The sequence below is a fragment of the Hypomesus nipponensis genome, chromosome 8, assembly GCF_054491055.1.
Source record: "Hypomesus nipponensis isolate SF chromosome 8, ASM5449105v1, whole genome shotgun sequence".
NCBI lineage: Eukaryota > Metazoa > Chordata > Actinopteri > Osmeriformes > Osmeridae > Hypomesus > Hypomesus nipponensis.
Window position 1 is genome coordinate 4362271 of NC_140368.1, and position 17372 is coordinate 4379642.

The window sequence follows — 17372 nt, forward strand, 5'->3', positions numbered from 1 at the left end:
GGAGGGTTGTGGGGTGGAGGGTTGGGGGGTGGAGGGTTGTGGGGTGGAGGGTTGTGGGGTGGAGGGTTGTGGGGTGGAGGGTTGGAGGGGTGGAGGGTTGTGGGGTGGAGGGGTGGAGGGTTGTGGGGTGGAGGGGTGGAGGGTTGTGGGGTGGAGGGTTGTGGGGTGGAGGGTTGGGGGGGTGGAGGGTTGGAGGGGTGGAGGGTTGTGGGGTGGAGGGTTGGGGGGTGGAGGGTTGGGGGGTGGAGGGTTGTGGGGTGGAGGGTTGTGGGGTGGAGGGTTGGAGGGGTGGAGGGTTGTGGGGTGGAGGGGTGGAGGGTTGTGGGGTGGAGGGGTGGAGGGTTGTGGGGTGGAGGGTTGTGGGGTGGAGGGTTGGGGGGTGGAGGGTTGGGGGGTGGAGGGTTGGAGGGGTGGAGGGTTGTGGGGTGGAGGGTTGTGGGGTGGAGGGTTGGGGGGTGGAGGGTTGGGGGGTGGAGGGTTGGGGGGTGGAGGGTTGTGGGGTGGAGGGTTGTGGGGTGGAGGGTTGGGGGGTGGAGGGTGGCTGGATGTGAAAACCATGCGGCCCCCGTAGCCCAGCCAAGGTCACCAGAGACAGGAAGAGCAGCTGTGTGTAGAAGCAACAGCTGTGAGTGAGAGCTGGAGCCAGGGCATGACAGACAGCCACTTCCTGTTTGAGTTAACGTGAGCTACACACACACACACACACACAGTACCTTCACATGTGAGCTTTCGCACACACAAGCACATGCGTACACAGACAGGCACACACACACACCCACACACAGATTATCGAAACACACGCACACAAAACCACCTTGAGAGCAACCGTTTGCGAAACGTCTTGATAACCTACAGTGTAGACGTGGACTGGTGTGGTCATTAACATGTGGTAGAAACAGAACTCAGGGAGAGGATGCTAGCCCCAGCCAGCCAATGAGAACACAGGCCCAGGGTTTCTGAGAAGCTGCAGAGTGTGCCACATTAACTCCAGAACTAGGAAACCACTAAATGAAAACAGCAGTTCAGTCCAAATCCCTAAGAATAATCAAACAAGGTCCTCTGCCCAGGCCAACACTGACACAACTGCTGAGGCTTCAAGGTTTGGTTATTTTCCCCAGTCGTTTGACGACAACTTCAATTTCAATTTACACAAGTAAAACTCACAGGCCTTTGACCAAACACGGAGTGTCGTAAAAACTGAAAGGTGTCAGCCAACATGACATCAGCTGTGTATGGTACGAGTGTGTGTGTATGTGGCAGTGTGAGTAGGAGAGTGGGGAGCGATTGTGTGTGTCCGTGTGTGTGTGCAGTATGTGTGTGTAGTATGTGTGTGTAGTATGTGTGTGTGTGCAGTACGTGTGTGCAGTCTCCCGTGGTCCGCAGCAGTTTCCAGGAGTCCCACCCAGAGCATGGGTCCAGTCAGACGGAGGAGAGCACATGAGATGGGCCTGGGCCAAACATGAGTCAGATCCAAAACAGATAGGCCCAGAGCCCAACACTATAAATCACCTCGCTGGAGCAGGACCTTCGCATACTTCACACACGCACTCAACCCCCCTCCCCGACACACACACACACACAGCCCCCCCACCCAGACACACACGCAAAGTCGCACACACATACCCACACACACAGCAGGAAATGAAATGTGGCAACTCAACTGAAAAACCCTGCTGCAATAGCCCTGGGAATAAAGAGAAAAATCACTCTCTTCTTCCTTTTCCTTTCCTGCTTGCTCCCCACTCTCTCGTAATCTCTCCCTCCAAACCCCTCACTCGCTCATTCTCCTCGTTCTCCTCGCTCACTACCCTCCCCAGTTCTCACTCCGCTGCAAGCTGGGGTCATGGGTCCTGCATACTTGGGAGGATGCTAAAAAGTGTGCAGACACTTAGCTGTCATCTTCCATCTGCTCCAGCAGCCAGTTAGAACCGCTGGGCTGTGTGGGAGTTGTTGGGGGAGGAGTCTGGGGGGGAGGGAATCGACCAATCGTAAGTCCAGTGCAAGCCCTCACATCAATTCAGCCCTAACGGGCCGTTTCTACTCGGCACAATTGATGCGCTAACAACCCAGGCCAATACACAGTGAGTGAAGAGTAAGAAAGAAACAGAGAGAGACATACAGAGGGACAGAGCGAGAGCAAAAGACAGAGAGAGAGAGACAGAGAGAGAGCGTGATAGATAGATAGATAGATAGCCAGAGGGGCAGGGAAAGAAAGCTGGAAAGTCTAGGCAATAAACCTTATTTGGACATTAGCAAATGTGTGGTTTGGGGAGTTTAAAGAGCTAATTAGCAGATACTTGGGCCCCATGCTGGGATTGAGATAAACTATGACTGGGAATGGCCCAGTTCCACACATGCGCCCAGCCAAGATCGGGAATAATTAGCACCAAATAAGGAGGACTTCGTTTCCCAGAGGCCTGTGGGGTCTTGGAGTCTTCTCTATTGGGTCTCTGAGTACAGACCACAACTACAACTATGTTTTCATCACAAAACAACTAAAAACCACCAGGAAGTCTGTTCAACTCTGCGGTCAGTGATGCCCACTCACCTCTCAGGTCAACACCTGCAGGTCTTGAATTACCAACAATGACATCATCTGCATCCATGCTCACACACACACACAAACACACACTCCCACCCAGTATACACACACTGTACTGTATACAAACACACACACAGAGCATGAGAGACTGTAATGTTTCTGTTCCACAATAAATCTCCCAAGCTGTGGCATGTGCCAAGTCTCTGAGTTAGATGTCGGGAGTGACGACCACACATTCACATCCAATAACGCTATCGGTTTGTTTTCCCTTCTGCTCCCAGACCCTCATCTGTCCCCATAGCAACTTGTTAGGATTCTCTGTGCGCGCTGAGAGAGCTGCCATCACTCACAAGTCATGGTGTCATTTCATCAGACAAGGCCATAGACACAAATCACGCCCCCTCACGACAGTAAATGTATCCGTCTATTCATACGTTATCGCTAAGGACCATGTAGGACGTTGAGGGAAGGGAGAGCGGGTTGAAATCCTTCACATGTCAGCTAGCGAAGGCCTCGGCGGTTAGCGAACAAGGTACCTGACAGGAGGATTAGAGACGTGAAGGTGATTGACACGTTAGTGACGTCAATGTCTACGCAAACATAATTTCTCTTCCCCCGTCTCTTTAGAGGTCACTTCTGATAATCGCTAACAAGATTCCGAGCTCAACTCCTTCCTCTTAGGCAACAACTTGCTCTTTGTCTGGCATGGTTATCAAGAAGACTGGATGAAGACGTGCCTGATCTCTCTATCAGTCCATCTCTGGAGATATTTATGTCAGACTGCAGAATAAAACACAGGACGGTCAAGAAAGAACCGGACACTAAACTCAGACCAGGACTGAAAGACCATGAAATGGTCCATAATGACCACGTGTTACATTTAGCCAACACACATCCTCTTCCTCATGCTTTGTGGTACATGCAGGTTTCACATTCACGCTGTCTATAAACACGACAGACACTCCTCATGTACACACACACACGTGTATATTAGACACCCTGACAGGCACAGTACACAGCCTGACCAACCCTCATCCAGTACGACTTCATGAAAAGAAGTCAGCTGTCATCTCAGATGAAGTCTGTGATATGAGCGTGTGTGTGTGTGTGTGTTAATGAATGAGCAGCTCCATCCATGCACAGGAAGGCAGTATGTGTGTGGGATTTGTGTGTGTGTGTGTGTGTGATTTGTGTGTGTGTGTCAGTGTGCGTGCGACGCCCCCCAGGGCCTCAGTATGCAGGCCTGTAAGTCCGTCTGAATGAAGCTGCATTTACAGGCTTCCCACACGGACGCAGGCTGGATTGAGCTGACAGTCACTCGCCCATTGACCAGTCACAGAGATTAACCGCAGTGCCGTCTCCTTCTCTAACCCACCCACCTGCGGGGGGAGGGAGGGAGCCGGGGGGAGCAGAGAGGAGAGAAGAGGGGGATACTCACTGTTACTTGTTGCTTCGGTGAAAACCGCCTTTTGTCCGTTCCAGCCTTTGTTGTCCATCTGCGGAGGAGGGCGGTTGGGTGAGAGAGACGCCGCATGGAGAGGGAGGGAGACGAGCCAGCATTAACAAACAGCTTCTTCACGCACGTCAGACAAGTTCCTTCCTACTGTTCTGACTACAAAGACGCGAGCGTTCAAAGACGACAACGCCTCAGATGCAAAGTGTCCCGTGTTTTGCCGGAACACGTAGGTGACTGGGGGGTGCTCAGAGTTTCCTTTACTCCACCACTGAATGCCGTGCTCTCATGGTGGTGCGTGTGGGCGCGACGACGGGGGGACGGGAGATAAGTAAACAACATCATCCCTCGGGGGGTTAGACAGCTGAGGAGATGACTCACTCCCAAAACAAATGACAACCCCCCCCCCCCCCCCCCCCCCTTCGCCCTGCTATCCGACTCTGCCCCCCGCACCACACACACACACACACACACAAGATCCACGGTGGGAATGCAGCAGGACCAAGCTCCCATAGATGAAAGAAAGACAGGAGAGAGAGAGAGAGACACGTCTAAAGGAGTACGAGAGAGAGAGACAGAAAGGGGTGAGGAGAGAGAGAGAGAGAGAGAGAGAGAGAGAGAGAGAGAGAGAGAGAGGAGAAAGAAAAACAGAAAGAGGGAAAGAGAGCATTTGGCAGGAACAGGAGAAGCTGCTCCACAGAGCCAGTTGGAGAGGGTTAACTCTGCCTTACAGGGGAGAGACTCGCTGGCTGGAGACCACAGAGCGGTCTGACAGGACTGATGAAGACATCTCGTCCCCTGTCAACCCAGTCACGGACTGGAAGTAATGACGTGTTTCAGCCTTCTGTTCTCAGGGTCCAGTCCCCTTAGTCCAGCTCCCTCACAGGCACACACAGAGCTGCTCAGAGACCCAGGACCGTTGAGTCGGTATGGTACAGTTCAGTTATTATGGCTGTGCATCTGAGAGCTCATGACATGCAAGCTGCCACTGATCTAGATAATGATCTGTCTGGGGAGAGAGATTAACATTCTACACACGCCATGGTTACGTAACGATCTCTCTGAATATTTTAGGCCAATTGGGGAGAAATATAAGATACACATATATAACAAGTGTTAAATTGTGTTACGTGAGAGCTACAATTGTGGTTTAATCTCAGTAGCTAGACGTAGATCGTTGCCAGTACATCTTTATTCCAGTACATATCCTTCTCCTCACACAAAGACAACCACGCCTGGTGTGAGCAAGGCCCCACAGTCCAGGAATACAGAACACAGCTGAACGGCGCGCGGGACGCGGGGCCAGTGAGGCAGCGTGCGCGAGGCGGCGTGCGTGTCCTCACCTCTGTGGGGCTCTGAGGGCAGTTGGAGGCCTTGTATCCTAGCAGCAGCAGCATGGCCTCTGCCGCGTTCCGCTTCGCCACCTTCTTGTTGGGCCCCGTTCCCGTGGCAACCTCGCCGCTCACCTTCACCTGCACACACAGACAGTGGAATAGAAGGATGAAACACCCCTACGGACATGAACACGACCACAGTGGTCACAGTCCAAACCTGCCAAACATCCTTGCATGAGGTGCAGTGTGGTCAAGAGAAGAATGTAAATATGAAAGACTGCTTTTGCTATCTAGAACTAATTCTAAATGAAAAACTGGATAGCCAAGCCGTTCTGAGGATCTTGCTCAAGGCATTGTGAGCTTGGTCGAACGTGGATCTCACTAAAAACGGCTGTGTCTCTGATTGAGCAGGTCTTCACAAATAAAAATCAACTGTCATCGCATTAGATAAACAAACAATTGCACCGCAGAAACAACATTCCAGGAGGCGAGTTAGTGAGCAGGCCTCCGTGTACTCACTCCGAGTCACTAAACCCTCCTCCAGGCCACAGCACATCTGAGGACACTTCCACAGACACAACAAACCCAAATAAACAGCAAGTTTATGAAGTCCCTTCATAAACTCCCTTTCCCCCTGAAAGTTGTGTGACACAGGAGCACCCAGTCTGAAGTAGCTACCTCTGGGCTGCGCCACACAAAGACAGGGAAGAACTGAATTTCATTTGAGCCCTGGCTGCCGACCGAGAGGAACAATGTGGAAATTTGAGAAGGGAGCGGGGCCACACAAAAGGAACACACACAAGCAGGGCTTAATGCCTGCTTGAAAGAGGCATGGAGAATGGGTTTGGGACCGAATTACCGCCCCGCGCTCAGAGACGCTCTGTTTCCCTCCTGAAAGAGAAGAGATGGGAATTAGAGAAAGAGAGAGAGAGAGAGAGAGAGGGGGGGGGAAGAACAGAGAGAGAATGGATAAGAGAGAGAGAAAAAGAGAGAGAGTGAGAGAAGGAATGCAAAAGAGAGAGCGAGAGAATGGGTAAGAGAAACAAAAATGTGAGAGAGGTCGAGCGAGCGAGAGAAACAGAGACAAGGAGGAGAGAGTCTCCCTCAGTGTCGATGTCCTGTAGTGAATAGTGAAGTTAGCGCGGCAGCACCTGACAGTCTCCCCAGGTGAACGGGGGCTGGGAGACACAGGTGTGCAGGAAGAATCCATCCCCTCCTCCCATTACCTCTACAATCCCATCCCTCCCTCCCTCCATCCTTCTTCTCCCCTCCCACCTGTGCCATCCCACCCCTCTCCTCCCAGTACCTGCATGATGAACTCTCTGCGGCGGGGCATGCCTCTCTCTGACAGCAGCATGTAGTCTGGCTCCTTCTCCTTCCTGGCCTGCTGGATCTGAGCCAGCCTGCTGACAGGGTTCATGCCCTGTCCGTAGTCTGGTCCCGTCTGGAGGGAGAGCCAAGACACAAAACCAATCTCTCGATAACCAAGATTTGATTGAGTTTATTTCCGAAGATTTTTGGGGGTGGATTATATGGATTATGTCTACAGTGATTTTTCCCGTGTTTCGTGTCTGTGGTCTGCGTGGTTTCACCTCTGGGGAGCCGCCCATACCTTCAGGATAGTCTTAGGCCGTTTCTTGTAGTGCAGCTTGGGCTTCTCCACCACCGGGATGAGGGGCAGCTTCTTCAGGTCCTGGAGGATGGAGAGAGCGGCGCGCTTTTTGGAGAGTTTCTTGCTGTTGCCCTCCCCCTCCGCCGAGAACTCTCCCACAGTCACCCGCGTCAGGAAGCTCTTCATGTGAGGGGGCCCACTCTCTTTCAGGACCTGGGGACACACAAGGTGATAGGTTCTCATCACCCAGGGGAGATAACTGGGGGTGGAGGTGTGGAGGGGTGTGTGTGTGTGTGTGTGTTTGCAAGCAGCAGCACCAGGTGGTCCGCCACATCTGTTTTCCATGGTCACAGTGCTACCCACCCAAGTGCACGTGTAATTCTCACACACACACACACACACACACACACACACACACACACACACACACACACACACACAGACACACACACACACACACACATACACACACACACACACACACACACACAATGTAACATATTACTAGATGACAGTCTCTAGTGATCACGGCTCAGTTTCCTTTCCTCAGCCTCTGGTCACCTGGGAGACCTAAAACAAACACGCTGATCCGGCTTGGGTTATGTCATGCTTCGGCAATCACATCCACTTCCTGCACACTCACAGGACTGTGTGTGTGTGTGTGTGTGTGTGTATGTGTGTGTGTGTGTGTGTGTGTGTGTGTGTGTGTGTGTGTGGAGGGGAAGGGGGGAGAGGTAAGATGCACCCCAGCCTACAGCAAGGCCATAAACTTAATGATTCTGTTGTTTCTTTACTCTGAAAGAATCTCTCACTGTGTCTGCTCCACAGCATCAGTCAGTTTACTTTGAACATTTATTGTTCAAACTAATTACAAGAGAATTTATATAATCTGTTGCTCTAATTTCTATAATTGTTTACAACAGATGTATTTAACTGATAAGCACTGAGCATTCCTCCCATTCTTCACAGCACATCATGACCTAATATTAACAAAGCCCTGAGGAAAACAGACTCACATTCGCACACACACAGACGCATGCATGCACACACGCAGATTACATAAGCACAAAAATATAAAATTAAGCCACAGCAAATCTTCTTTCGACACGTGAGACACTCTTTCCTGAGATCCATCATACACAGAAAATGTGATTTGACGGTGAGCTGTTTGTTTTGTTCAGAGCCAAGAACTAGAGTATAATTTTACATTTACATAACCACATTCTTGTTGAGATTTCTCCTATGTAGTTATCTGTTTTTGTACAGATTTATAACCAACCACCGTTTGACTGCACAGCTCCAGGACAGAGTGAGCCATCATCACGTTTAGCTGCAGGGGCTAGCTATGCACTGCAGTGTTTCAAACAGAATAGGATTATTTGTGGTGGTACTAGGCAGGGGCGGAGCCAGACTTAAAAATGTGGGTCTCATCCCAAACCTATGTCCTAGTATCAGTGTGTAGACAAGGACTAGGATGCTATAGTACGCCTTGCGCGCGAGAATTTGTTTTGGATTGATTTGAGCACTAAATTGTTTTTTGAGCTTTACATAATATAAACGTTATGTTGGACTCGTATAGTTATATTTGCCTATTGTATTTAATTAAGAATATTATTGTATTTAACTTGAATGTATCTGTTTTTACACATTTGTGCAGAGAATTATGATGAAAACCGTTCGTAAACTCACTTGCATTGCGTGCACGGAGAGGAGGCTATTATAAGCAAACGATCAGTAACATGTTTTGAATTTTAAAAGGCATTGAAAACATAATATTAAAATTTAAACAACTCCGAATTTGATGGTTTTGAATTAACCTCTTTAAAATGGAAAAAATTGGATCCAAATATCCAAGGTTCTGAAATTGCGGTTGCTCAAATTCAAACAGTAAAATTCAGATCCCAGAAATTCTATTTAAAAAAATGTTAAGCTTCAAATGTGACAAAATGAAGGCTGCTCAATTGGGAAATTCCCCCTCAAAAAAGAACAAAATCTGATTGCAACATTCGGGATACCAAGGCACTGCTTGCCTCAGACCGGTCCTCTGTCCTCATCCCCAAAACTGTGAAAAGAAAATTCAAGCTTCAGAAATTCAAAATGGAACAGGCTGCTCAAATTCGAATGGTGAAATTAAAGTTCTGTGGTGTTTAAATTTAAATATTAAGTATTCAATACCTTTTAAAATTCAAAACATTAAGTCACTGATTTGCTTCCATAGCTATTCAAAGACAGGTCAGTTGTAGTGAGAAACAGAGAGAACTTGAGCGGGGCAAGAAGGGGCTGAGCAAATCAATGTGCTGTGCGCAACTCTACCATAATTTATTGTTTGGCCATGTTATGCAGTAAAAAAAAAAAAAAAATTGAAAAAAGTTTATATTTGTGGCGGTCAATTTATTATTGTGGCGCGCCGCCACAAATAAATCAATGTATGGAAAACTGATACTATACTGAGAGCCTTCCCAGGGCAGGGACTGCATCCCAGAAGGTCCTGGTCTACCTCATCTCTAGAAAGAGGAAATGCAACATGGCAGTTTCTTGTACGACAAGACATAGGATTGGGAGAATCCCGTCAATGTGTGACTAGCTGTATAATCACATTGTCTCTCTGTCTCTCTCTCCGTCTCTCTGTCTCTCTGTCTCTCTCTCCGTCTCTCTGTCTCTCCGTGTCTCTGTTTCTCTCTCCGTCTCTCTGTCTCTCTCTCCGTCTCTCTGTCTCTCTCTCCGTCTCTCTGTCTCTCTGTCTCTCTGTCTCTCTGTCTCTCTCTCCGTCTCTCTCTCCGTCTCTCTCTCCGTCTCTCTCTCCGTCTCTCTCTCCGTCTCTCTGTCTCTCTCTCCGTCTCTCTCTCCGTCTCTCTCTCCGTCTCTCTCTCCGTCTCTCTCTCCGTCTCTCTCTCCGTCTCTCTCTCCGTCTCTCTCTCCGTCTCTCTCTCCGTCTCTCTCTCCGTCTCTCTCTCCGTCTCTGTCTCTCTCTCATCACGCAAGACAACATGAGGTGGACGGCCTCCGCAGGAAAGCTGGGGTGCTTCATGCATCTGGGGCCCTACTTCACTTCCTCTTACTCACTCTCTTTTCTCTTTTCCCTCAGCTTTGCCAGTCTCTTCCCTTCCTTCCTCCCTTCCCCTATCCCTCGCTCTCTTTCTCTGTCCCCCCCCCTTACACACCGTTCCTTTGCTCGCTCTGCTTTCCTGCGCCCTCTCTCCCTGGCTGGAGTCTAGACAGTAACCTTAGCGAAGCTCCAAACAATGCTGGAAACACAGGCTGGTGAGCATCACAAGGACAGACACCCCGCTCGCCTGGCGACCAGCACTGCTCAGGGGCCTCGGTTGCCATGGACACCGTAACCAAGACCTATCTTCCAAGGTGGTCGCTGGTGCGCCACAAGGCAGGTGAGGGCGGTGTCGTGACTGTGAACAAGTGGGCCCAGCTACTTTGATCAGGGGTGACATCATCTTAACACAGGGTGACAGTGTGAGGGGACACAGGGTGACAAGCGAGTGCCTATGGAAGGGGGGGGGGGGGGTGATGGTCTCCAGAGAGGAGAGGACAGGACAGGTCCTGTTACAGTGTGGGCAGCACAGAAGGTCACACAGCCAGCTGATCCATCCTAGATCTTCAATTAGAACACCGGGGAACAACAAGCCTTCACTGTGCTACAATAGAGCACAGTGTCTATGTGTGAGTTGGATGTATGTGTATGTGTGTGTGTGTGTGTGTGTGTGTGTGCCATACATCTTGGCTCCGCAGCGAGGCTGCCAGGCTGGTGGATGGCGGCAGACAAGCTGCAGTCAGGCTGGTCTCAGACGACACGGTATCCGTGGCGATGCGATGAGGTTTCAGCGCTGCCTTTCACTGACACGTCTTCTAAACACACACACAAACAAACACAGGCGCACACGCACACATACAGGGCCGCGGCCTTACAACACGGATCAGGTCGTCCACAGGAAAAGCTGTCGAAAGTTGATTTTCCTCATTTTTCTCTCGTCCTCCTCCAGGGAGACATGGATACCTGCGGCGGGTCGGGATCCGCGCATACGAGCCCTCAGATAGTCTGGAGTAGGGGAACGTAGAGCAGGGAGGGACAATAGCCGGGCCCTGGTAGACTGAAGAAAGGTTCCATTGTAATGCGCTGTGGATGTACTCGCCCTGAGGGGAGCTCTCTCTGTACACCATGGGTGGCTCTTGGCCCAGACCCTCTTCTCCTGTGTCCTTCAGTAAGGAGGTGACATTCACACACACACACACACACCACACCCAGATACAGACGAACCTGTGATTTATAGATTGATCGGTGGTGTTTGATGTTGACATCTGTTTGATATGGCGTGACGGGGATTAGGTCAGCGTGTCTGAATTTTCTGTGTGTGTGTGTGTGTGTGTGTGTGGGCGGGGGGGTGACCCTCCTGGTTGTGGAAAATTTAAAAGCGAGCAAACAGGACAATCTCCAGTGTGTGTCATGGAGAATATCAAACCATGGCATTGATATTTGAGAAGGTCCTGAGGTTCGTTTTTTTACCGTTTCATGTGGTGTGTATTCCTATATATTTGATTTGCGTCCTCCTAGTTCATGTATTTCCACTCCGGGTGTCAGGAGACAGACTGTGGACCTCAGAGGACTTGACAACAGGGAGGGGTCACGATTCCTTCACATAATGAGGCTGGATGATGTGCTTGTTAAGACAATTAGGTCTGGGCATTTGGTGCAAGTTGGTTGCATGCAAGCGACTGAGGGAAACTGGAGCGAGGGAAAGGCGGGCAGTAAGACGGGATACAGTGGAAAGAGAGAAACTCTTTCTGAGGGATAAATGAGGTACTGGGCAGTGTACTCACAAATATCTTCTCACCACAATTTTTTTTTTTTGACAGAAAATAAGAGAGAACGTGAGAGAGACAGAGAACTGTAAGAGAAAGACAGAGAGAGAAACTGATTGAGCAAGAGAGAAAAAAGGGAGAATGAGAAACAGAATGGGGAAAGAGGGAGAGAGACAGCAGGCTGATTTAAACCTCCATCGTTTATTCATTAGTGTCAGTAATGCTGGCGCAGGTGGTGGGTTGTCTGCAAAGGATAATCCGAGAATGAACGCAGTTGCGGAATGAAGATCAAAACCGCTGTTCAGTTTGATGTTGTTAACTTGAGTAATAACACAACAGAACAAGTGGCAGAAATCACTGGCAATGGCCAAAACTCAAAGGGGCAATGCATGAAATGAATCCGGACAGTCACTAATAGCGATTTCTGGAAAGGTTGTGTCATGTGCTGATGAGTAAAAAGCATTTTGAGGAGAACTTTTCCAGAAGGGAGGAGTGGACAAGGTTCCAGTTATTTCGCCGTGTTGTGTAAACTCTTATCAGGAAGCCAAGGCAGAGGCTGGGAAAACAGCTTTTCTTTCACTCTGTCCATTTATCTGACCTTTGAGGAAAAACTGAGGTTATGATGAAGGGAGGGGTGGAGGGTGGGGGTTACCAAGGTAAACAGAACCTTGAGGGGCGGAGGAGGAGGGAGAACCAGGGAGCGGGCCAGCCAGGTCAAGTCAGGACACATCCTGACAGGATCTACGATGTTCGGAAAAGTCCCCTGAACTGCTGAGTTGAACCGACTGGAACTGATACATCAAGCCAACAGGATGGTTTCAGAGACCCTGCTCAGGTGGATATCGACAACTTGCCTCGAGCAAAAAACTAAAAGAGAATTGCTATATTCAAAAGTGTGACTGTCTAAACAATTAGATAACAATGCGAAATATCTCCGAACTAAAAACCTCAGTTCAGAGATACTATGTCACAAGACATACAGTACTACAGATGAGCAATTCTGTATTTGGACTCAAAAACCAAAGACGAATGGAATTTGATGTTGAAATGCACAGTCATTGTGAGAGGGGTATTTAAGGAGGTGTCTCACAGTCTGAACCCGCATCCTCTTTACCTCAAAGTTCACTGACAGGTTCCTCTTCAGGGCGATCTCGTAGACCAGGCTGATCTCTGATTTGCTGGCATCGCTCCCCTCCTCCTCTTCCTCTTCCTCCTTCTCCTCCAGGCTCTAGAACCAAACAGAACCCCAGAACATATCAAAACTCCAAACAGAGCACCCATTATTGGATTATAGACACCAACGCACTATGAATCGGTGTTGTAGCAAACCCCTGTCGAGATTGAAGATTGTGAAACAGGAAGGACTCAACGCTGGGTTGTGTTTATGTGCAACTTTTAGGACAAGTGGACACCAGAGAAGAAACATTAAATGAGTCTAACAGCAGTGTAGTTACCACAACATCCGGCACATTCCGACCGCACATTTGTCATGTCATCAGTTTCCCTCCAAAAAATGACCAAATACCATTTAACGCCCCCACTCCCACCCACCCCCTAAAACACAAAAACACAGTTGCCCTGTCCTCGAAGCTGTAAACATACCAGGATGATATTGACATTCACAGACAAGAATGTGGCTGCAAAAATCATGCTACTAATAGTCAGCTGCCTATTTTAGTGGGACCTTCACGTCTTCTCCTCAGGACAATGAGTTCCTCTGTGTGCCTCATCAGGACAGGCTGTGTCTGGGAACAGGACCCTGGTTTCCACTTCACCCCTGCCCTTCATGTGTGATCCTACTGGCCACATGACTCAAGATGGGAGATCTCCCTTTCACAGCCTGGGTCACGTGGCAGGAGTCTGCCGCTGGGGTACTGAGGGAGCACCGGTCACAGTGTGTGTGTGTGTGTGTGTGTGTGTTCTCAGAGTGCTGCTCTGCGTTTTCCTGTGTGTGCTGTAGCGTATTCGGAGCCGCCGTTGGCGCTGGGTGTCGGTGCTGTGAATGTTGTTGCTGTGTCTGTGTTTATTGTTGTCTGTTGTCACAAATGTGTTGTGCATTACTGATATGTGTTGCTTGTGGTTTGCTTTAAGATGTGTGTTTGGTGTCAGGGGGTAGGGCAAAAACTTCCACTGAATGGGTCTATTTACAAGGGGAGTTCTAAGGGGAATAGCTAATGTACACGATAAACAACGCCAGTCTATTCAACAACGCGGACGTGATGTAAGACCAGCTCATACAGTGAGGGATGCGTGTGTTGTGTGTGTGTGCACACGTGATGAACACGAAAGGATGTGACCTATTCAGAATCCCCCTGCACAGCGAGCAGTCTTATCTGATGCCCTGCAAACATGACAGGCAGTGTGCCTGACAGGAAGTGAGCCTGACAGGAAGTGAGCTAGTTAAGACAGGATTCGGGAAGAGCCTGCTGCCTCGTCAGATCACCAATGGCCTCAGCATGTAGGAAACCAATTTGAGGAAGATCTGGCTCTTTAGTTGGGCCCAGTGGGCCAGATAATGATTCTGTACAGCTCTCGTTCTATAAGGATGTAAACTGTTTACTCCAACACACACAAACGCACACTATCGTTAGAAAGACAGTTTATCCAGATAAAAAACAAGTTGACACGCAAGCACAGTGACAGGAATAGGATCATTTTAGGATGCCCGCGCGCGCACACACACACACACACACACAGATTCATAGCGTAGATATGTTGTGCCTGGATTTGTAAAGCAAGACATGGAAGCAGCTGTTGACAAAGAGCTCATTTATGGACACAGCCCCACAAGCCAGAGAGATACAGCCAGGGAGGTTTCAATAACCACCCTTCACGCCAGCCTCCAATGATATGGGCTCATTTGATTTCCGGCAGGGAGTTGATAACAGTTAAAAGCCTGGCCCGAGGGTAACTTTGGTACAGTGACGTTAGTGGAAGACAGGGCGATCAAGAAGAGAAGGAAAAATAAATCCTGTCCGTACAGGTAAAAAAAAAAAAACGAAAAAAAAAAAACTGAGGAATAAAGCAAGATATTTGCGAGTTGAATGAACACATTTGCGGAAGTGGTGAGGTGTTATCTCATTAAAGATGAAAGTGCAGCTGATTTATCTCATGAAGGATTGTGGAGAGTTGGATTTAGAACTTGCACTTTCATCAGAGAAAACTGTGTTTGCAGCTCAGTGTGCAGTGCAAACCTCGGTCACCGAGTGGTAAACTGTTGACGTAGGAGGTTGGAAGGAGAAAGGGGCTCATTTGACCTTGGGCAGTCCCTCTGTTCAACAGGCTGCTTTGATTGGTCCAGGAGGTGGAGATGTTTAAGGTGAAAACAGTTGGGGGGTGGGAGCACAGCAGGACGGATGAGTGGAGATGATTGGTCGGTGATTGGAGTTGTGAACAACCCTTTAAATGGGTCCTTTCCACAGGGGAAGACAGGGGGCAATGTAATGGAAAACAACTATGGTTGTTAGAGTAAGTTCTGTATGTGTTTGTTAGTGTGTGTGAGATAGAGAGATAGACAGAGAGAGAGGGTATGCCATTAGCCTGTGTTCTATCAAAGCTTCGTTCACGTATTTATTTGAAGATTTGTGCACACATCCGTGAGGTTACCTGCGGTGGTCGTTCGGGGATGGGCTCGTTGCGGAGGGCCTGCAGAGCCTTCATGGCAGCATTGTGTCTGGCAGCCTGGCGTGTCCGGCCCTCACCGATGAACTCGTTACTGCCCACGGACAGCTGCACGTAGAAGATCTTGGGGACCGGGTAATGGTACCTGGGGAGGGCACAGAGACACCAACACAGAGACTTTTAGAGAGGATCCGCTCGTCCGGCTCCTCTCTGAGCGAGGCAGGATGCCGTCCTACACAACAGGATTTATCTCTGGGAAATGAGACTGGGAGACGGGGGACGGGGGATGGGGGGGGCTCCTGCATTATGAGCCAAGTTATTAATGTTCACACAGGGCACAAATTAAAGGCCAGCCACTTCATCAGGGTCAATTACATCACAATAGTCTGCCGGCCAACCGTTAGAATGATGGTTCCCTATTGGCTCGTAGCGAGGGGACTCAAAACAAAGCAAAAAGGCATATATTATCCCTCTCTTTCTTTTGGCTGGGGCCATCCATCCTGCTCTCTTTCTCTGGACACTGGCAGCCCGGGGCTGGGCTGTCACTGGCAGGTTCACTGGACAGATGAAAGGGTCTGTGTCTGAGACCCCCCCCGCTTCCCGTCCCCCCCCCTCCCCAGAGGCAGACGGCCTTGTGGGAGAGAAGACTCTCTGAAAGCACGCACACACAGCACAGAAACTTCAGAGGAAAGGGGGTGTTTGCATGTTTGCTCAAGGCCTTCGCACAGAATGACAACATGTAAATCAATATTGTGCTCATGTGGAATTGGTTTCTCATGCTGAGTGCTGAGCAGTGAGTTCATCTCGACTGAGTTGTTTGCTCTGCTTCCTAGGAACGCCGGTTATCTTCCTTTCCAGATTACACAGGATTCCTGTTTGGCCTTGTTGCTGTGAAGTGCCCCGATATCAGATTCGATAGCAGATTGAGCGCATGTGGGGGAGCTGGAATCTGGGCGAACACAAACAGATGCCAACGGCAGGGAAGAAAGGACGGTGTTCCACCACTGGGTAATTAGAGACAGGATTCCTACCCAATAAAGTTGCATCGCTATCATGCCGCCATGGCTCCAGACTCAGTGAGGAGAACATGCAATAAATCATCAAGTCTAGCCAGAGACGGGCCAAATACACCAGAGCATGCTCCTCTCTCTCTCTCTCTCTCTCTCTCTCTCTCTCTCTCTCTCTCTCTCTCTCTCTCTCTCTCTCTCTCTCTCTCTCTCTCTCTCTCTCTCTCTCTCTCTCTCTCTCTCTCTCTCTCTCTCTCTCTCTCTCTCTCTCTCTCTCTCTCTCTCTCTCTCTCTCTCTCTCTCTCTCTCTCTCTCTCTCTCTCTCTCTCTCTCTCTCTCTCTCTCTCTCTCTCTCTCTCTCTCTCTCTCTCTCTCTCTCTCTCTCTCTCTCTCTCTCTCTCTCTCTCTCTCTCTCTCTCACTCACTCACTCACTCTCTCACTCTCTCACTCTCTCACTCTCTCACTCTAAGCACTTCATATCCCAGAGCAGACCTGGACTGCCTTTGAGCTGAGTCTTATTTACAAAAGAATCCCTCTGACTGGTACGAATATTACAAATGATCCGACTGAATAGCCGTGGGGGCCTGATCGCTGTCTTTCAAAAGGAGTCGCCACAGTGTTCCAGATTGGACTGCCAGAAGGTCTAGGATACATAAGAGGAAGGCTGAGTCATCATCAAACAACTTGCCTTTTGTGGCAGAGCAAGCACAGGTTGAGTGAGAGCATGCTGGGTAGGAGAATCTGACAGGTGTCTCCTAGCATTACCTGACTGGACTTTCTACAGTGAAAACCTTTTTGGGACTCAGATCTGTATCTACTCCCTCCCCCTCTTCTCTCCCTCCCTCACTTCCTCTCGACTGCCAGCCTTTGCCTCCCCAAAATCCACATTTACATTTTACATTTAGTCCTTTAGCAGACGCTCTTATCCAGAGCAACAATAAGTACAGGGACATTCCCCCCCGAAGTATGGTGAAGTGCCTTGCCCAAGGA

The 17372-nt window shown here is 49.5% G+C and overlaps 1 protein-coding gene across 3 annotated transcripts in view; it reads right to left on the reverse strand.

Annotated features, from left to right (window-relative positions):
• Positions 1-17372, reverse strand: part of stau2 (staufen double-stranded RNA binding protein 2) — a 68164-nt gene that overhangs the window by 36599 nt on the left and 14193 nt on the right. For 2 of the 3 annotated variants that reach the window (XR_014766329.1, XM_084703273.1), the window contains exons 6-11: positions 15360-15519; positions 12868-12981; positions 6942-7154; positions 6636-6773; positions 5339-5476; positions 3981-4038 (exon numbers count right to left, since the gene is read on the reverse strand). Coding sequence is in view for 2 of the 3 variants with exons in the window: in XM_084703273.1 (XP_084559399.1) it covers positions 3981-4038; positions 5339-5476; positions 6636-6773; positions 6942-7154; positions 12868-12981; positions 15360-15519 (821 nt within the window). In the remaining variant the exon portion in view is untranslated. The remainder of the gene's footprint in view (positions 1-3980; positions 4039-5338; positions 5477-6635; positions 6774-6941; positions 7155-12867; positions 12982-15359; positions 15520-17372) is intronic. The other variant, XM_084703274.1, reaches the window with a different exon arrangement.